This window comes from Artemia franciscana, chromosome 7, assembly GCF_032884065.1.
Source record: "Artemia franciscana chromosome 7, ASM3288406v1, whole genome shotgun sequence".
NCBI lineage: Eukaryota > Metazoa > Arthropoda > Branchiopoda > Anostraca > Artemiidae > Artemia > Artemia franciscana.
In genome coordinates, this window is record NC_088869.1 from 15,252,804 (window position 1) to 15,275,573 (window position 22,770).

The 22,770-nt window shown below is 34.2% G+C and overlaps 1 protein-coding gene across 3 annotated transcripts in view; it reads right to left on the bottom strand.

Moving 5' to 3' along the window:
• The window catches only part of LOC136028884 (ral GTPase-activating protein subunit alpha-1-like), a gene marked incomplete at its 3' end in the record, with an annotated part of 109,822 nt that overhangs the window by 31,834 nt on the left and 55,218 nt on the right, over positions 1 to 22,770 (bottom strand). For all 3 annotated transcript variants that reach the window (XM_065706835.1, XM_065706836.1, XM_065706837.1), the window contains 6 exon segments: positions 956 to 1,210; positions 3,020 to 3,216; positions 11,205 to 11,336; positions 12,683 to 12,805; positions 15,089 to 15,449; positions 19,720 to 19,957. In XM_065706835.1, coding sequence (XP_065562907.1) covers positions 956 to 1,210; positions 3,020 to 3,216; positions 11,205 to 11,336; positions 12,683 to 12,805; positions 15,089 to 15,449; positions 19,720 to 19,957 — 1,306 coding nt within the window.

Consider the following 22,770-nt stretch of genomic DNA (forward strand, 5'->3'; position numbering starts at 1 on the left):
TTTATTTTAACATTTTTTTGAAAATTCCAATCTACTTGTTCGATGACCGTTTAGACGTATTATTAATGTTTAAATAAATTCATATGAATAGACATGTGCTCCTATTCAATACATAATGGTGAATAAATAGCCGGCACACATGAGGAAGTTAGCCATTAACCATAGCAGGTTATTTCACCTTTTTTTTTTGAAAATTCCTGTCTACTTGTGACATGAAACCGTCTAGAAGTATTATTGATAATTAAATTCATTAAACTGAATAGATCTCATTTGCTTTAATTCAATAAATAAACAATCGTGAATAAAATACCGGCCCACATGAGCAAGTTAGGCGTTAATCAATAGCAGATTGATTTTACCTTTTCATTTTTTAAATTTCTGTCTACCTACTCGATGAGACTGTCTAGGCGCGTTATTGATAATTATATAAATTTAATTGAATAGATTGAATATGCTATAATTCAATAAATAAATAATCGTGAATGGAATGCCGGCACATGTGAGCAAGTTAGGCGCTAATCAATAGCACATTATTTTACCTTTTTTTCTTTTTTTGAAAATTCTTGTCTACCTGCTCGATGAGACCGCCTAGACGAAATACAGATAATTAAATAAATTTCGTTGAATAGACTCAATGTGCTCTAACTTAACAAACAGCCCCGAATAAAATCCGGCACACGTGAGGAAGTTAGGCACTAACCATAGCAGGTTATTTCACCTGTGTCCCTTTTTTTAAAAAAACCCTGCTACGTGCCTGAGGAGACCTCTGACGCATTATTGATATCTCTCCAAAGCGTTGTGATTAATAATATCGTTTTTAAAAGCTTAAAATGACTTTTAAAATTATTTCTTTTTTATTTGTCCTCTCCCCTGAAAAGAAAACGGCCTAATGAACTTTAAATTTTAGACTTGCGACCTTGGGGCCAGGCAACGTCCTTATTTTATCCAGTCTCACCTGATTTCCAGAGGTAAGTCCTTTGAACAAACTTTGGTAGAATGCAGTCAGGTACTCGCTTCGAAAAGGTATATCCCATTGTCGTACACACACAAAACATAAAAGCCTCATGGCATGTAGTTTCCCAGATGCATAGGAGTCAGGTAAAGAAAATGACTTCAAACACCAAGGAATGAATATGTGTAAAGGTGGAATAAATTCTGGAAGTGGTGGTGTGCTTAAATTATCCAGGCTTACACCTTGGTTATTTCGTATCTAAAAAAAATATTTTCATTAAAATTTTACAAAAGCATATCTATGATAATGAATACGGTGACGCAATATTTTCTTACATACCAATTCTTTTCTGACTATCAATACAGAAAGGCAACAACGCCAGAAACTTTGACGCAAAGCCTCCGTAAAAAAATTGATTTACTAGACCACATACGATTCAGTTGCAGAAATCACAGTGTTCAACAATGGCGCATCCAGAATTTTTTTGGGGGGAGGGGGGTCTTAAAAACTGCAAAACGGATCAACAATTGATTTATATGCATTTTTGTACGAATAGGACAAAGATTTCGGGGGTAGGGGCCTAAAAACTGCAAAACACATCGAAAATTCATTCATATGCATTTTTGTTTTTTTTTTTACGAGTCGGAAAAAAATTTCGGGGGGGGGGGGGTCAAACTCAGTAAACACCCTTGGATATGGCCTAAGTTGACAATCATACTGAAAAGAGGAAGATTGAAAAGAGTTGACAAGTCCCAGATTGTGGCCCAGGCACTGTCGACTCACTATTACCACAACAGAAATCATAGTGGTAAACAAGGGCGTATCCTGGATTTTTCTGGGGGGAGGGGTCCTAAACACTACAAAACGCATCAAAAATTCATTTATATTCATTTTTGTATTTTTTTTTTTACAAGTCGGACAAACATTTTGTGGGGGGAGGGGGTTCAAACTCGAAAAGTCCCCTGGATATGGCCTTGGTTGACAATCATACTGAAAAGAGGAAGATTGAAAAAAAGAAAATTGAAAAGAGTTGACAAGTCCCAGTTTGTGGCCCACGCACTCTCGACTCCCTACTACGACAACAAATATTTTAATGCATAATAAAACAACGTAAATTCAAAACGGGCAAAAGAAGAGTTTCAATCAAGAATAAACCAGTTTTTAAAATGTTAAAAATCCTATAGATCAATTCTATAATATAAAACAAAAAAAATTGCTGATTTCGATAGTTTTTATTTTTATTTTAGGATTGTATAAATAAGCATTTATACAATTCTAGGACAAAACTGGGACAAAAATCTAAGAAATTCATTCAGTGCCCACAAAAATTCAGTACTTATCTAAGATGCAAATTACCAAAGCGTTGCAGATGAGAATGAAGTAATATTGCTTTGTTTTAGTAGTTACTTGACAACGCATATTTCACTACAATACTAACGAATTACTTTTTGCTGATCTATTTGCTTACTAGAGAAGTTTTCTAAATTTGTGACTCATTTTCGAAAACAAATATAGGATTCAATCTTTTCTTGCAGTGTTTAGTCAAGAACACGCAAAATAAACTGAATTTAATAACTAAAACTAAGAAATTTAGTGCCTTAGATGTGTAATCCAAAATGAATTAAACATCTACAAGAATGTAGCATAAAGCTTGAATAAAAAATTGATTCAATGACCATAAAAATTCAGCAACTATAAAAATAAAAAATAATAATAGTTTGCTGACAAAAATGAGGTAATAATTTCGTTGTTATAATAGTTACTTCACAAGGGATATTTCGCTCAGCGCTATCGAATTATTTTTTACAAATTTATTCATATATTTATTCCTTTTTTCAGAGAAATTAGGTGAAAAAAATATCTGTACAAAACATATACGCGGTCATTTTGCTTAAAGTGAACATCAAGTGCTCATACGACGAACTGAAGAACTTCGCAGTCCGGGTATTAAAATGTTATCTCCGATTTAAGCTCTAAGCCCTTATCTAATATTATGATGGTGAAACAAAATGTTTCACAAAAAATACTCCATACTGTCTTTATCAACAACACACAGTTCGTTCTCACCTTGACTAAAGCATCAGCTAGGCTTAGAAGCTTTTTGAAGACTAAAGCATGCATGGCTGGACTCTCAATCTCATTCACATCCCCAAGCGAACAGAGCATCCTCTGCCAGAGGAGAGCGGCACTGTCAGGAAGCCAGCCCCTTCGCACTCCACCAAGCATAACTGAGCTTGTCTCACTTTTGGCACTTTCAATTGTATCTGTACAGAAAAAAGGCTCTTCAAAATCATGAAACTTAACAAAAGTAGTGATAAATTACAACATTACTCTTCCATCTATTTTAGAATGACAAAAAAGATCAATTATAAATGTAAACTTAAAGCAAAAGTGCATGTCGGGAACCATGGGTGTCAATGGGGGGAAGGCAATTGCCCCCCCCCCACATTTTGAGAAAAAAATTCATTTTAGTATTTTCAACAGAAAAACGAAAAACAACAAAGAACATAGAACACAAAAAATTTTTGTGGTGTCATTTTAAAAAATAGGAAAAAGATTGTCACCCCTCTTCTCTAACATTTGTGACCACTGTTAACAGCTTTTTGTAGCTTTGTGCAAACTCAAAAAGCTGAAGAACCTGACTGAAACTCTCACGACTTTAGAAAATGTTTTCAACTTCTTATCTCAACCAAATTCCATATTGAAAGGCTACATTTTTTTTTTTTTTTTTTTAACGGTTTAACCAAGTTTTGTTTAAAGAGTTTGGCTTTCTTGGAATGAGGGCCTTAGCAAAGCTAGGCTTTGCTAGAGACTTAATATTCGAGACTGATTCTATGTCAAATTTGTATTTTTATTCAAGGTTAGGACCAATTTTCGCATAATCTTTCGGGGCTTAAACACAAAGAAGTAATGACTAGAAGCCCGTTGAGAATACTTTCTCAGACCCATAAGTTATACATCCATTTCTATAGGTTTTTTTCCTTTCCTGCAAGTAGGGAAACAGTGGTGAGATAAAATTTGGGTTTTTGAATATCTTCTCAGATCCATTAGCTACGGGTCTGTTCTAATGTTTTCTTTCCCCTGCACAAACGATTTCTAATTGCATGGAAAGTCAATTTCAAAGGGGAAAAAAAAGGGGAATGGAGGCATGTTTGTCTTCTTGTCACTGATTTGGGATGTATATTCTTAATTTCGGCTCCAGGTAGTTTTATTCTTCAAATTTGAATGAGATTAAATTGCTAAAACAGGTTGGGAGAACCTTCTCAAGTCCATGAGCTATAAATTCATTTCTATAAGTTTTTTCCCGTTCATGCAAAAAGACAGGCAGCGATGAGCGGAAATTTTGAACTTCAGAGCTTCTTCTCAGATCCATAGGCTATGGATCTGTTTCTAAAGTTTTATTTCCTTTGCATCAATAAGTTCTAAAAAGTTTTTCGGGGCAAAGAGGGAGGGACTTGAGGTGTTTTCGTCTTCTTGGCTCTGGCTTCTTGTCTTCTTGGACTGCAGATTCCTAAGTCTGATTGCTGAAAGTTTCATCCATAGACTTTCAACAGCTTTCCATGCGAAACAGCTACAGAACTGTCATTGTGACATTAATAAGAAAAAAAAACTATAAACAATTATTTTTATATTTAAATGACGAGGAACATTGAATTTTCTTCTTATTTTCAATATCAGAGCCAGCAATTTAATACTATTTTTGAGGCTAAAACAGAAGACACGACTAGCTTCAGACTTGAACAAACTTTTCTCCCGTTCAGAGAACGGGAGAAAAGTTGGTACTTCTGTATTATTCAGAACACACTCAATAAGTGAAGTTAGGTTCTTTCGTGAAATAAACTACGATGCAGGTACATTTTATGAGAAAATCCGGTTTCATAGCCACAAAGACAAAATCCATTTAGTTTGCTACGCATATTGATAGAAGATAATGTCTGAACATGGATTTTGAAATGAAGATTTGGGATTTGCCGAAGACTGAAAAAGAGGCAATTATATTTTTCCAGGATAAGGGGTTGTTGCCCACAACAAAACAGTGAGTCAATGGACACAACATGACTTTATATTCTTACGAGAAGGAAAATTTTTGAAAGTGTAACAATAGGCCATGTTTGAAAAAAGTCAATTTGCGTGTAAATACGTGGTTTGATGACAGTAGAATACCAGGTTAGGTTAACCTAACCTCAATTATTGAGTGTGTTCTGGATAATATACAAGTACCGAAAAGTTTTCCGTCAGAAAAAATCTGTGAGGAAAGCAGACAAAATAATTTCCGACGTATTGGTTATTCTTTTCTTGTATGTAGGTCCGATTATATTTGTTCTTCCGTGCCATGACAGACTGAAACTTGCGAACCATGACAGACTGAAACCTCTTTCAAATTGTTTTAATCGTTTTCTTCTTTCTTTTTTTTTTGTCAGAACTTCAATATTAGTGCCTAGGTTACTACTGCTGACATTATCATTATTTCAACCTTGATTCAATTAAAGTTAGCTTGTCTTTCTTTTCGATTACGTTTGTTTTTTGTATACACCAAATCTCTAATTATCAGAGATATTTTCGACAAAAAACCGAAGGAAAAAAAACCGGCAATGGTCGTGTAGCTCACAGCTCTAAGAAGGTGTTCACAATCCCTTCTCGTTACTTCTTACTGACGTTTAGGGTCTTGAAGATTCTAGAAAAATTGGTCCTAATAAGTGAAAAAAGGGGGAAAAATCTATTAAAACAAATAAACACGAAATACAACAAATGAACAAAAAGCTCTGAACGGATGGCCACCTAAAATTAAGATATAGCTACTTGTCTACTCAACATATTACTGCACATTGGTTGCGTTGGACATTTAATGACGCAATTAATTTAAATAAAACATTTCCAGCTTCTACATGGTCAACACAAGCCGTACTCTTTTTCGATTCTGTAAATTGTGCAAGTCTTAATATAGCACTTTATCATTTAAGATTTTTATAATTATATATACGATGCGTGTAAAAAAGAAAGGTGAATTACTTGGACTACCCTAGCCAAAAATTCTGGGAATGAGATTCAAAGTGGCAAAGCCATATTGACTGGTGGTATCCCTCTGATGAGTAAGAGTGGAAATTATGTAGTCGTTTATTCCTGTTATTTGGTTTGAGCATTTTTACGTTTATACTCTACTTTCAGATTCATTTATTACAATATTTTCGTTTCGTCTTTAACTATTTTTATTCTATTTTGCTCGAAACTTACTAGTCACGACATGCCTACCCTTGGCTGTTCTGGCTATTTCAAGCTACCCTCGGTTGTTTGGTTTGCAGCCTTTGTTTCCTTGCTGTAGGGTAATCATGTAAAGGATACACTCTAATTCACGTAGTTGTTCTGGTATCAAAGAAGAGAGCAATTTCTTCTTCTGTATTTTTATATATATTTCTGGCCTCTGCTAAAATCGAGCCTTTAGTACCCGGGTTGGTGCTCCTTTAAATATAAGCTAGAGGTAGCTTATTTAATTCAGATCCCAAATATATCTAAATTTGGGACAGCCACCTGCTAATTCCAGTAGCCTTAGAAAACCAATAAATAAAATAGATGATGTTGGAGTACACCCTGAATACAAGTTTGAACAGCTATCAACACTTTCTATTAAAAAAAAAAAAAAAAAAAAAAAAAAAAAAAAAAAAAAAAAAAAAAAAAAAAAAAAAAAAAAAAAAAAAAAAAGTCCGATTCTAATCGCTTCAATTTTTGTTCTTGGTAGGGGGAGAGGCAATACATAAACATACAGTTGTCCCCTATTTACTTCTGTGCATACTATCAGCCTATGTGTTACGAGTGTCATGTATTTAGCAAGTAATGACCCAACTGATACCCTGTATACAGATGTATGCTACCATGGTCTTAAGTTATGTTACTGATTCCCTGAGCAGCAAAATTAGTTATCGGCACCACTATTTTACTGCTACTACTACCAGCAAGTCACTAAAGCATCAGGTCACCTGAGGCCAACACAACAACACACACTCCTCGTCCATTCAAGTCTATTTAAATTCTCCCTCTTAATACTTTACCAAGAAGTTCCAATTTGATCCTTCCTTTCGACCTCCTCCCACCCCATTAGGAGACGATCTGCTGTTTGTCTGACCCTAGATCGTCAGCCAAAACGTTGGCAAAACGTGGCCAAAAGATCAATGGCAATTTGTCAACCTTCTGTCTCAGAACGTGTCCTAGCCATCCAAACCTTCCTCTAATACTAGCCCGAGAAAGTGGTATTGAACCATATTTTTCGTACAACTTACTGTTTGAAATACGGTTAGTCAGAGGGGTACCCAAAGAATCCGTCCTCCGTCGTTCAGAGCAACCACATTTCAGAGCCATGATTGGCCACTGTCAGCACTGTAGCTTCTAATATTCTAGTCTATTAGTTTGCAGACTCATCTTCCTGTTCTTCCAAATTTTTCAACTGGGAAACAACGCTCTGGGCCTTGGTCATTCTATTTTAATTTCTTCACTGCATCCACCATCTTTACTAATAATACTACCTAGGTAAGAGAACCTATCCACTTGATCGATTTTTTCGTTATCGAACATTACCTCTTCACATTCACTTACTCCCAGTCTTAAAGACCTAGTCTTCTTAAAATTAATTAAATAAATAAAAAACTAGTTTTTTTAACTGGAAGTAAGGAGCGACATTAAAACTTAAAACGAACAGAAATTACTCCGTATATGAAAGCGGCAGTTCTCTCCTCAACACCTCGATCTTTACGCAGTCTACCTACGTCGTAGCTTCTCGGAAGATAGTTCCCTTCCTTAAATTCAGCTTTGGATTAACCCCCCAAACCGCCAAAAAATACCCCTAGACGGCAATGTTTTACTTTTAGCATCCATAACAGCACTCCTATATACGCTACTATCTTATCAATCCTGCCCGTCTTCAGTTAAGAACAATATAATCAATAAGTTTGATAGTCTTACCATCATGTTAGTACCATCTTAACTTATGGACCATTTTATGACCAAATACTATATTGGTTTTAACAAGAGTGGTATACTAATAAAATTGCAGTAGTCTATAACCGTTTCTATTTTCTTTTCCTGCACCAAATTTACCTAGGCTAAGATACCATCAATCCATATTTCTACCAGACTGGCTATTGAAATCCCCTTATAAAATACCATATTTCTATATGGGATCCTGTCTATTTGTTCCTGTAGCTGGAATTAAAATTCACGTGAGTCACTGCTATCTACATCACTTTTTTCTAAAAGCGCGTATAATACTACGCTTGATAAGAAAAATTTTACAATTTTTACTCATTAAATGAACAACTAGCATTCTCTTATTAATATCTTCACAACCTAGGCAAGATTTAGCAGCTATCTTACTCATCAGGTTCCCATTTTTAGACACCTTCAAATTTCTGGGGTATCAGAATTAGAAAGCTAGTGCCTCAACTAGGGTCGGCTGAGGCCTGACCTGGGTATCGAAGATTCGACTCCAGTTTCACTGCTGATTTTTTCACTTTTAAAACAATTGAGCTTTTCTGGATTCCTATTTTATTTTTACAACCACTTTCAATATATATATATATATATATATATATATATATATATATATATATATATATATATATATATATATATATATATATCTATATATATATATATATATATATATATATATATATATATATATATATATATATATATATATATATATATATATATATATATATATATATATATATATATATATATATATATATATATATATATATATATATATATATATATATAGAAATTATTACGTATGTGAAAGGGGTTGCCTCCTCCTCAAGACCTCGCTCTTTACACTAAAGCTTTTTTAGAATTTTAAAACAAAGTTTATTATTCTAATTAAACGGCCGTTGCGTTTCAGGAATCGTTCTTAAAGGATTACGACAAAAAGTCAGAACTTTAGCGTAAATAGCAAGGCGGAAGGGATAACTCCTTTCATACAAATTCTGTATGAGATTCTGTTCGTTCAATGATTCTGTTCGTTTCAAGTTTTGATGTTTCTCCTTACTTTCAGTTGAAAAAACTTGTTTTTTTTTTTTATTTAATTTCTGATCGTTTTTAACTAATCCAGTTCTCTCCATGTTCGAAATCCGGTTCTCTCTCCATGTAAAATACCTGTATTTGTGTATTATACACCACTCATTCAAGTTAACGATGTGTAAAACTCGAGAACAAACCGGTTTCTTTGTTAGTTTCATCGTTACTATGGAAACAAACTTGGGCTACATATTAGCACATCAGGGGGGAGGGAATAGAGTATAGCGGGTCTGCATGCAAAATGAGTTAGGTACAATTATTCTGCATATAATGAAGTAAGAGCTGTCCAAATACTTTATCCCCCCCCCCTTATGTGCAAATTTATAACCCTAATTATATATTTCCCATCTATGCTGAAACCGATTTGTTATCAAGCTTTACACAGCGTAAAAATAAGTGAGTGGTATATATATATATATATATATATATATATATATATACTAGCTAGTGGGGGCACTTCGCGCCCCCCCCAAGCCCCCCCGCGCGCGTAAGTCGTTACGCGCCATTGTAGTTGTGTCCCTGTGTCCACCTGTGAATATAGATAGATATATATATATGTTTTTAACTAACGCACCACCCCAACACCTAGTTGGTAGGGTCGCTTCGCCCCCACCCCCCAAGCCCCCCCGCGCGTAAGTCGTTACGCGCCAATATTAGTTACGCGCCATTGTAGTTGTGTCCCTGTGTCCCACCTGTGAATATAGACAGATATATATATATATATATATATATATATATATATATATATATATATATATATATATATATATATATATATATATATATATGTTTTTAACTACGTAAAACTTGCGAATATACAACATTCTTCGCAGTCCCATTGTCTGTGCATATAAATAGATTGTCAGGTTTACCGACTCTTGAACATGCAACATATAATTGTCCATGGGAAAAACAATCCGTATTCAGATCTATACCTCATGATTCTAATGAATGCCCTTGAGCTTTGTTGATGGTGATTGCTAATCGAAAATTCTCTGTGTCCCCGTCGTCGTTTATATATCCCCCTGTGCCCCATGGCGTCCCCGTTGTAGTTGTGTCCCTGTGTCCCGGTCATTTATATTATCAGTGTCCTGGTCGTCATTTGTGTCCCGGTGTCCCAGTCTGTAATTTCTCTTTGAGTGTCCCGGTCGTCATTTATATTCCCTGTGTCCCGGTGTCCCGGTCGTCATTTGCGTCCCGGTGTCCCGGTCTTTATATACATTCGTTTTTGAATTGGTATATGATGAAATAAATTTTTCGTTTTTTTTCCTTTTTTTCTTTTTATTTTTTTTTTTTTGGTTTTTACCTTTTTTAGCTTTTTTAGTTTTTTTCTTTTTTCTTTTTAGTTTTTTTTGTAGTTTTTACCTTTTTTTCTTTTTTTTTATTTTTATTTTTCTTTTTTTTAGTTTTCTTTTTCCCCTTTATTTTTCATTTTTTTTCCTTTTTTAGTTTTTTTTTTCTTTTTTAGGTTTGAAATAAATTTTGTTTTTTTCCTTTTTTCTTTTTTTTTTTTGGTTTTTACCTTTTTTTTAGCTTTTTTAGCTTTTTTAGCTTTTTTAGTTTTTTTTCTTTTTTCTTTTAGTTTTTTTTGTAGTTTTACCTTTTTTAGTTTTTTTATTTTTATTTTTTTAGTTTTCTTTTTCTCCTTTATTTTTCAGTTTTTTTCCTTTATAGTTTTATTTCTTTTTTAGTTTTTAGTTTTTTACCTTTTTTTAGTTTTTTAGTTTTTTAGCTTTTTTTAGTCTTTTTATTAGTTTTTGTTTTTTTTTCTTTTTAGTTTTTTTTGTAGTTTTTACCTTTTTTAGTTTTTTTAGTTTTTTTTTTCTTTTTTTACCTTTTTTTAGCTTTTTTAGTTTTTTTTTTTAGTTTTTTTTCTTTTTAGTTTTTTTTGTAGTTTTTACCTTTTTTTAGTTTCTTTTTCTTCTTTTATATTAATACTGAAGTCAAGGTTCGAACCTGGAACCTCTCGAACCTAGAACCTGGAACATAACGCGTTACCAACTCAGCTACATCGGCTTGAATACTTTCGTTTTTGAATTGGTATATGATGAAATAATTCAGACATCATATGCGGACAGACAGACAGACAGACAACTTATTTATATATATATATATATTAATTTGATATCTTTTAATTTGAGTAATCATGGTACGAAAATACAAAGAAAACAAAATGTCTTACCTAGGCTTTGATTGTCCAAGCTGGAATTTAGAGCATCATGGTGAGTGTCTCGAATAGACGAGCTTTCAACACCACTAGAAGAGGTAGGAGAAGGACAGTGACTATAATCATCATTTTCATCAAGTGGGTTTTCTGTAAAATAAAGTAATTATTGTGGACACCTATATAAATTCTCATTTTAGTGGGTGTTTTCGAGATAAGAGAATTAAACGAGGATTCAAAATATGAATACTCTGGTAACAATTATCAAAAATACAGAGAAGCATTTATTTTTCGTAAAACTATAAGCCAAAACTAACAACAAACATTTTCAGTCTTCTCATACAAATTTTCTAAAAAAATAACATCATTTTCACCTTTGTTTTTGAAGATTAACGTAAATTTAAATTACCAAATCCGGGAAATTGTCTATTGTGCCACTTTTTATAGGTTTTTTTAAAGGGAAAGTAAAGAAGCCATATTAAACACAATCGAGCAAAAATAAGGTCATTTAATAATTCAAGCTTTAAAACTATTACGGCGAATGAGCAATACATCGGTTTTAAGGACCCACAAGTTTGATAAAAGTTGAGAACTATTCCTAAAATATATGAAATGACCCACCAGATATTTCGGAAGGTGGCGCGAGCCCCTTGGATGTAGGCCTAGCTATTACCATGATAAGGACCAGGACCTAGTTCGAAAAGGCTCTACAACTCTTGATAAATTTTAATTTAATTTGAAAACAAAAATACTGATGAACAAAAGAATGTCATAATCCGAAGATCCTTTAATCTAAATCTTGGGTCGCAGGAAGATAAATTGTATTTTATCCCTTTTTAGTTCATATTTACATCACAAAACAAGACGTAACGTTTTGGGAATGCTCCTGATATCAAAAATGTATTATATCTATGAATTTATTTTAAACTGATTATATAAAAAATGAAGTAAATCACAATATATTGTAGTATTTTTTTATTAACGAAGGGTTCATTAGACTCTTGTGTACATAACTGATCATGTACGAACACAAAAAGCTTCTTAGGAGGGGAGGTAAAATTTGAGTGAAAACTTCACTGAAAAGAAAGAATAGGCAAATTGTGTGAGAAAAATATGATATAACGGGAAAAACTTAAAATCCAGATATTTTGGATAGGGCCGCGGAATAAGGTTTAAGGGTCGTCCCTAATTGACTTGGCCTTTAAAATTGCATTTTGGAAGTTATTGTAAGCTAACTTTTTCACAGCAAAACTAAAGCGTAGAATTTTATAATAATTTTATAGAATTATATAATGATTCTAACTCGGGAAAATAACACCTAATTTCTGATTAGGTCTAGTTTTAACTTACATTTTCAATAATATATCAGGCACAAAGACCCGCAAATCATTGAAGCTATAAAAATAACAAATAAAAACAAACTACCACGTGGCAGCCTGGGCTAAGCACATACACATATATGACTATATCAGCCTATTTTAAAAGACTTCTCTTACTCCTTTTCCTGAAGAACGAATCGCAAGAGTACCATCTGCTGATCGGGCTCGGATTTGTGAAAGTGTAGCTTCGAAGGCGGTACTGAGCTCCAAATACATATTCGTCTTCCTCGGAGTGGTCAACTGTAAAGAAAACTCTCTTTTTCACATCATTATTTTATTATTATTATTTTATATAGGGATGGTACATGAATAGGAATTGACACCGTTATTTTTCACGTCATTATTTTATATTATGTTATACTGATCATTATTTTACATTATTATAAGGGGTATATTAAAACTGTTCTCTCTCTAAATTCCAATTTCCTACTAGTATAAAATACATTGAAAATACAACTTCATATAGGATCTGGTTGCTACGGCTGGTTGCTAGGTCCTCATTAAAAAAAAAGGTAAAGGATACGGCATTAGACTTTACAGTCCGTACCAGCGGTGCTGATCTCCGTTTCTTGGCCCTTCAGCCAGGAAGTGCAATGGGGGGTTGGGGGCCAGCCATCCTGTGCTTTCGCACACCCTTCCTGTTTACCTTCCCCAGATTTCTCCAGGTACCCATTTAGAGCTGGGTCGACTCTGGCTAAGCTTACAGAAACAATCACAAACTACAACAGAGAAAATTATAAAAAAAATGAGATACTCAGATGTCAAAATATCGATTTTTTTAATTTATGGAAATAATTAAGGACCAAAGCACTAGTTTGACTCTTAATTTTACATATATTTTTCTCAGAGCAGTATGTTTATGAATAAATGTGTATTTTCAGTAGGTCTTCAGTACTATCACTGCTTAAATATTTACCTGTTTCGTGGGTAATTAGCTGAGACAGTAGGAGAGAGATTCCTAAGAAAAGGTGGTTGTTCTAAAAGACAAGGAACAGACAATGGTCCTATTTTTATCCTCAGTAAAGGTGGCAGCAAACCACAAGAGAACCTTGGGATGGTATCATGTAGTAACCACCGCTCTCAAGCTCAACAGGTAGAGTTTCTAGTCCCTTTCCACTGTAGTAGTTCCAGATAATTTTGAAGTTACGTTTTACTTTTAAATTGGAGAATAAGGTTCATATGACTCATTGATGCATAAAGTCCTTAATAAAAATCAGACGTTTATTTCGGGGGAGGGGCACAAAAAACTATATCAGTTATAGGAGAGCATGGGTAAAACTATGAAATTTGACCGGCACATGTAAAAAGACCCCCCCCCCCCCCCGCTGCCTAGGCACCTACTACTACTACTACTACTGACTCACTGCAGCACCAAGCCGCCTGAGGCCAACACAGCTACGCACGCTCATCCTCCAACCTAATCTATTTAAAGCCTCCCTCTTTACACCCTCCCAGGAAGTTCCCATTTCCTTTAAATCTTTATTTATGACATCCTCCCAACCCAGACAAGGACGACCTGCTTTCCGTGTAGCCCCAGACGGTTGGCCAAAAAGGACGATCTTCGGTAATCTGTCATCCTTCATCCGTAGAACGTGGCCTAGCCATCTCAACCTTTCTTTCGTTATAGCCCCAGAAAGCGGGATTGAACCACATTTTTCGTACAACCTACTGTTTGAAATACGGTCAGTCAGCCGGGTACCCAGAACAATCCGTAGGCAATTTCTCTGGAAAAAATCTAGTAGATTTTCATCTGCTTTTCGGAGTGCCCATGCTTCAGAGCCATATTTGACCACTGTCATCACCGTAGCTTCCAATATTCTAATCTTGGTTTGTAGGCTTATCTTTCTATTCTTCCAAACTTTTTTTAACTGTGAAAAAACACCCTGAGCTTTAGCTATTCTACTTTTAACATCTTCACTGCTCCCACCATCTTTACTAATAATACTACCAAGGTAACTGAAGCTCCCAACCTCATCGATCTTTTCGTTACCTAATGTCACCTGTTAATCTTCACTTATTCCTAGCCTTAGTGACTTAGTCTTCTTAACATTAATTTTTAAGCCTATTTTAGCACCCTGAACTCGTAAAACCTCTAAAAATTCATTCATTTTGCTCACACTTTCATCTAATATGCTTAAATCATCAGCATAATCTAAGTCCAGGAGCGTTCTTCCTCCCCATTTGATTCCATGGTCTCCAATTGCCTTTCTTGTGCTCCTTAAGACGAAGTCCATCAAAATGATCCATATAAAGGGGGATAGAACACAATCCTGCTTAACTCCTGATTTAATACAAAACCAGTTGCTAACCTCATTTCCTACCTTAACCGCAGCAGTATTATTCAGGCTTTGTAGCGATTGAAGCTTTCAAGATAAAAAAGCGATACATCTCTTACAGTAGACCTAGCAGTATTGAGAAACTGCCTCTTGAACAAATCGGTATTTCGCATCTATATTACAAAAAAAAAACTAGGAAATAATGGTTCTTTTAAATTTTAAAAATTGTCTTAAAACGAAAACTTACTTAATGGGTCAGCCATTCCCCTGTTTTTTTCTTTGCTCACTTTAGATCTTGATCTATTACAGCCTTCACTGTAAGTTCTTCGCAGCTGAATTCTTGTACTTCTTCTATGAAAAGCTGGGGAAATAGCAGAAACTGTGCCGCTGCAATCAGGTGAAAGGGTTGCTTGCGACAAGCAGCGTGAAACTGAATCCAACTGTTGTATTGGTTTCTGGGGTGTGATTCGTTGGTTCCTCAGGGTTCCTGTTCCGTTTCCTCGCTGCCTAATGACTTTTCGCTCAGTCAACCGACTTAGTGGTAAGTCATCCATGTCAATCTTGTAAAGATTTTTAGCAAGAATTCGTGTCATCCGGTCCATAGTACCCTTATTAGATAATAAAAATATAGATTGAGGATCGAAGAAAGCGACAGTTAAAAAAAACAACAACAAAGAAACATAAAAAGAAGAAAATTTGGGTATTTAGCAAATAGCACTGAGAAAAATTACGAACGCATATATGAATGCGTATAAATATACAATATACAATATATATATATATATATATATATATATATATATATATATATATATATATATATATATATATATATATATATATATATATATATATATATATATATATATATATATATATATATATATATATATATATATATATATATTTATATATATATATATATATTTATATATATATATATATATATATATATATATATATATATATATATATATATATATATATATATATATATATATATATATAGCAATGGATGTTATAAAGACCTTTTTGAATATTTAAGCTCCATCTTATATAAACGAAAAGCCTCATTAAACTTATTAAAACTATCACTCTCATTAGGTTACTACCCACGGCCAGCGTTGTCGATGTTTTGAAGTAAACAGTACCAGTTTTCCGAATAAAATTGTAACGCAAGACGATAATTTGTACCATCTAAACTGCATGCTAAAAATTTACATGTAAAAAAATTAATAACTTTTGATAGACTAAAGCTTGAACAGAAATCTAAGCAAGAAAGGGGCAAGAAAAACCAAAATATACACGGAAATGTGTATTGTACCAAAAAAAATGTACCACATTGTACCAGGGCCTCTAATTTGCACCAAAAACGAATCAATTGTACCACTTTGGCAACGCTGCACATAATAGGGGACGAAGAAAGAATAATGAGGATTACGAAAATAGAAGTGCAAGCAAAAGAGGATGATTGTTAATCAGACTAAGTTCGGATTAGTTTAATAGGAAATTGTACTTGTTTAACTTAATAATTAGATAAAGCAACAAGCCACAGGCTACGCATTCTAGTGGCTTCAGGGAGAAGATCAGCACTGTCTTCAGGATCAGCACTGTCTGAAGCCATCAAGGGGCTTCAGGGAGAAGATCAGCACTGTCTTCAGGATCAGCACTGTCTGAAGCCATCAAGGGGCTTCAGGGGGAAGATTTAACACGGGTGTTAAAAATATTCAAGTATTTAAAATCATTACAGTTTATTTCTTGCATAAAAGAATAACGTTAGGCAACATCAAAGTTTACATGGAAAAGTTACTTTGACAAGTAACTCTTCTCAGCAAAGAAAGTATCAACTGGTAAACCCAGCTGGAGTTATTGAGGAGCGTATTTGTGATTTCACTACCGAATGCCAGAAGTCTTCCCATCTTAGGTCCTGTTTGTCGCTTGTTTGTAGTTGTCAAAGTGTGTTCTTATTTCTGTTGTCTCTTTTTCGTTTTTTCTTTTCTTGATTTTTACTCTGTCTTTTTCTAGGCTTTCTGTTCAGTTTTTTGTGATGGGTTATAAATACGATGTGATGATGATTTCTTGCATAGAAAAATAACTTTAGACAACATTAAAGTTTACATGGATCACTCACGAAGCAGAGAGTAAAGCTCGTTTGAATTATTGCAAAAGATTCTACATATAAGCGACAAAGATTCTACACTTTATAAAGCCCATGCACAAATAACGGAGAACAGGTTTCGCAACGTTTTTGTTCATTTGTAAGATAGTAAAAAAAGACCACATCTGACTCTCTTGAATAGTAGTTACAAACCGACTGAAAAAAAAACCGCCCTCCATCCGAGAAAACAGCCATTCGTAACGAAATTAATAACTGGACATTGTTTTAAACACAAATGAATAAGAAAAAGATAAATAGTTCTCTGTTTTAGCACTGTTAGCGCTGTTCGTCTTAATCACTGCCCAAAAATGAAGGATCATTATTAGGGTATTCGGAACGAAATTAGGGTATTCGGAACGAAATTAGGGCCATTCGGAACGAAATTAGGGCCATTCGGAACGAAATTAATAACTGACGTTGTTTTAAACACAAATGAATAAGAAAAAGATAAATAGTTCTCTATTTTAGCAGTGTTAACCCTATTCGTCTTAATCACTGTCCAAAAATGAAGGACCATTATTAGGGTATTTTAAAACTTAGACAAACCACTAAACCAAGTAAGACGGGGCTTGAAACAAGCTTGAGAACAAATTTAGTATGGCTTAGAACTATAAGAGACAGAATAACCTAAATTATTAACTATATTTAAGTTAAGAGAAATCAACATTCATGATAATATAGGAATAAATAAGAGATGCCTTTGTTGTTCGATGAGGAAGTTTCCTAATTACACATATAAAAACAGCATGTGTTCCTGTTCATTTTTCAAACTAATTTTGTTTCGCACTGGATTTGAATACCTAGGTCATTTCATATTTACATATTTCAGAGAAATTTCTGAACAAAAACAAAAATTGGTCCCAATCTAATAAATTTTACACATAAAAAGAAGAAAGTGTCATAGAGGTCTAAACAGAGGCGTTTTCTGGGGGAGGGCAGAGGTACTTGCCCCTGGCGCAGAAATTTTAGGGGGGGGGGCAAAATTTCTAATATATAATCTAACGGTTATAATCACTTTATAATTTTATTGAAATAAAGTAGAGGGCGCAGTGTGCAGTAAGCATAAACAAATTCCAACTGAAATTTTCATTTACTCATATCTTCATCACCATTCCTTAAAATAAAAGTAAGTAGACCGAATTTAATTAATTTAAATATTTTTTGCCATTTTGTCAAATCCAATTTTGTTCATAAATAATTTTTTTTGTAAAAATCTAGCCTTAAAAATTTAGGGAGGCAGGGAGGGGGGGGGTGTACTAATCAAGATTTTGCCTCGGACACAAAGGAGGCCAGAACGACCACTGGGTATAAACCTTTTGAGAAGTCGCAAAGATGTCTCGAGAAAAGAAGTCTTAAATAATAGATAAAGAATACCGATTTTCTTACAGTATTCTTGTTTAATAGGGTGTTAGAACACTTTTCTTTTTTTGGTTTCTGAGGTATTTACATTGATTTCTTTTTTTCACAGCCCAACAGTACTGGTGAGCTCGCACAAGCTTTTCCGTTGGTACATTTCTCAGCAAATTTCTAACAACGTTTCATAAAAAAAAATTCTCAAAATAAATGCACAAATAGAGAACGGATCTAATCACGTCATGATCAGTTAAAGTAATAAAAATACAATAAGCAACCTATGGAAACCAAAAAGAATTCACATTTCTTTCTATCGCAGAGACAATCAACCCCTTCTTGGTTAGATAGTATAATTGTGCAATCCAATGGCCTAGATGGCTTTCTGGCAAGGATTTGATGACATTTATTATTAAATTTTGTGACATATTTTTTAATTTTTTTTTCCTGTTCTTTATTGTTAAATATCATGCCCTAGAAAAGCAATTTTTCAAAAGTTATGTGTGTAGTATTATCCTGTCAAAAGATACGTGTGTTACATCTTCTTGCACATGAAGAAGCAGTTTTGTCAAAAATTATATTCTACATTATCTTCTTTTACTTACTTTTATAGAATATTACTAATACTAAATACAATATTATATTTTATTACCTACAAAAAACACTAGTTATAACAATTTCCTTTCAATTGGATCCTGAAACATCTCTCTATAACCTCACCGTCGGCCCACTATCAGCGAAAAAAAAAAGAAAAGAAAAGGAGAATAGAAAAAAGGAATATTTCACTTTTGGTGCTCAAGATTGGGACTGTAATTATCCCATGAGGGGTCGTCAATTATTGTGATTTCAATGGTATGGTTTTCGTTTTGATCCAACACCGTTTTTGTAGATTTTCGAGCTATTTTTCGAAATAGCCCATAAATCTGTTTCCACAATGAGCTTTTACGATTATAATTAAACGAAATCATAGTTATTCCTGAATCAGATTCAAATTGTGAGTTTTCCTCACTTGATATTTTTTTTCCAAGATATATTTTAAATTTTTGGTTACTATGGACTAAACTTCGTTTTTCACTAGGTTGTGGCGTACGCTGCAACCATGATTCTGAGTCCCCTAGCTTTCCCTGAAAAGACGCAAACCCGAAATTGGAGATAAGATTGTTTTTACCTTTAACATTTTATTCTTGTTTTTTTTTATGGATTTTATGCATTTCAATAAAAAAATACTTAAAAATACGCATGTTTTGGCTAGGCAACAGTTACGAAAGATAGAGAGAAAAAAATTAAAATCCCCACAGTTGAGCCCAGTCACGAAAGTAGCTTGAAAGGAATGCAAAATCAACAAATATAATATATATATATATATATACCGCCCATTGAAGAACAAGAGTTTCCCAATCAGATAATGAGGAAAGGACTTTGACAAATAGGTCCCAAAGGCTTCCAGATACAGCAACTTGAAGATTGGCCCGAATCCAGGTTACAATTAAAGTTTCAAGAATTGCATCAGCTAAACGGTCTTGTAGAGCCGGAGGATCATTAGACTTGGCTTGACCTCGTCCCAAAACCTCTGACGTGATATGGAGCAAAACAAAAAGTAATTGGTCCCTGAAATAAAAAATGATTTGGAAAAAACCGAAGAGGAAATTTAAAAGCTGCTTTTAACCAGATAATTCTGAATTCATTTTTTTTTCATATTTTCTAATTAAGCACTTTCTGTGTACTAGATTTACGATTTTTTCTAAGAAACCAAAAAAAAACAAGAACATTAAATCAATAGGGACTAGAAAAAATCGGTAAAAAAGAAAAAAAAGAATAAAACAAGATTACATTCTGAAACAAAGCTAGTCAGCTAAGCAAAACAAGCTAGTCCTTTACTGCTAGTAGCGAAAAGAGTAAGCGGCTAGGCTTCGAATATATTTTGCGCACTTCAAAACAAAACATTCCGAGGAAGGACATCGCCAATCGAAAAAAAATAGAACACTTTTAATTTATAACTTCGTTTATGCGCCTCAGCAATTTTGAAAATTAGCAAGTGGAACTCCAACATTGCACTTTTGTGTTAAACAAAGCATACACGAAATGATACAGTCATGTGCATGATAAGGTGTACCCTCTGAAACATCTAATTAATTTCAAGATTATACACGTCGATTTTTCCACCACAAATTTTTTCACAGTTTTTCTCGTAATTTCTTATATTTTAATCTGATTTGCCTCTTTTATGGTTTTCTTGGGAAAACACTCCCCTCTCCTCGCTTTATAAAACTTCCATGCATATACTTATCGAGGAATAACAAGAATGTCTCTCATTCAAGTACTCTTTCAGGTCACCTAGGAAGTATTTTTTTAAGATGTACACGTAAATGTGCAACTAGATCGTTATATTCGCCATAGGTCGTTCAATAATAAGCAGTGCAAAAGTGCTGCCCAAGTAAAGAGCGAAGTTTGCTCCATGTATTATCTATTATTTTTTTGTTGTTTTTTTCTAACAAGATCATTTGCATGAAAGGAGCTACCATAGGAAACTTTCGGGGGAGGGGGGCTCATTTGATTGGAAACTGAAAGTTCTGGTGCCCTTTTAAAGAGTCAGAAGTGGTTGGCAGACAACCATCCCCCTAGCTTTTTTAGATGTCCCCCATCATACTGATTAAAATTTTGAAATATAGCCATTTTGTTAAGGCATAGTCAAAAGGTCCAATAGCTATGCCTCCGAGGATGACAAGAGATCACGCTTCCCCTGGGGCAGGGGCCTTAAATTCAATTTGCCAAATGTTTACATATAAAATTTATTTTTGTAAAAGGACCGAATGAATGATACTGGGGGTGTCCGAAAAGCTAAGTGTATTGAGTTTAAACTTCAGGGAATGTCGAGGGGGATGTTGACCTAAATAAAAAATAGTATAAACATACAGGTTATCAAATACAGGTAATCAAAAGGGTGTATCTACAATCTACTATGATGCAGCAGAACGGTGGTTCATTGTTAAAGGGAGGAGTAACCACAGAGATTTGTGGTTCATTGTTAAAGGGAGGGGGTAACCAGAGAGACATTGTTAAAGGGGGGTGCCACCATTTAATACCCGAATGGTCTAATTTTCCATGAACCTTCAGAAAAACATAGAGAGAGGTAGGGATGGAGGAGGATGGAACGTACGACTGTGTCTCCGATTGCTATTCATTTTGATCGCATCTGGATAAGTGGGCTGCGGGTTGGTAGCTCCTTTCTTATTACACAAAAAATTGCTTGTTTTTAACATCAAATATTTATATTCTTGCAGGTATAAAATGTGGAAATGCTGAGGGGAGAGGCACCGCCACGATATTTATTAGAAACTGTTCTTTAATCCCTCTACATTTCGGGGAATATTTTCATTCTATGCCTTTTAACATAGATGCGGGGGGGGGGGGAATTGCCTCTCTAATTAACACAATATTTTCCTATGTAGCATAAAAAATTAACAATGTGAAACCTCATTGCCGCGTTCTAATCTTATCTTTTTGTAGGTGGCGGAGGAATTAGAAGAATATTTCAATAAGAGGAGGACACACAAACCAAAATGTATTTTTCGGGCTTAAACGATCCAAATTACTCTTTTAACTGCTCTTTAAAGATTATTCTTATAACAGTCGTTGGGAAGGGGTATAAACAGCATAAAAAACTAAGTAAGAAAATTTAAAGCCTATTTTGATTTCTATACAGTAATTAAATAAAAAAAAAAACTAGTTTTTGTTAAACTGGAAGTAAGGAGCGACATTAAAACTTAAAACGAACAGAAATTACTCCGTACTTGAAAGGGGCTACTCCCTCCTCAATGCCCTGCTCTTTACACTAAAGTTTGACCACTACTTAAGAATTAACGACGCTTCTTGACTACTAAGGTCCCTGCGTCGGCCCTGCAGTGCATTCCTGCAGCGTGATTCGATCTCTGGGTCCCGTATTACCAAGCTAAGGTCAAATCCACTGCGCCACCACAGGACACTAAAGTTTGACTCTTTCTCTCAACTCTACTTTTTAAAACAGTAAAAAACTTAGCGTAAAACTAGTGTAAAGAGAAGGGCGCTGAAGAGGGAGTAGCCCCTTGCATGTACGGAATAATTTTTGTTCGTTTTAAGTTTTAATGTCGCTCCTTACTTTCAGTTAAAAAAAACTAGTTTTTTTTATTTAATTTCTGGACGTTTTTGAATTAATTCGTGTTTTAGTTTTGGCTCTCCGCACATGAAAAATTAAAACAAAATTACCATATTAATTTTTGTTTGGCTAAATGGCTTTCTCAGTTTTGACCGGACGATTTTCAGAAAAAAAAGGAGCGGGGGGATGAGGCCTAGTTGCCCTCCCATTTTTTTGGTTACTTAAAAAGGCAACTAGAACTTTTAATTTTTACGAACGTTTTTATGAGTAAAAAAAAAAAATATACGTA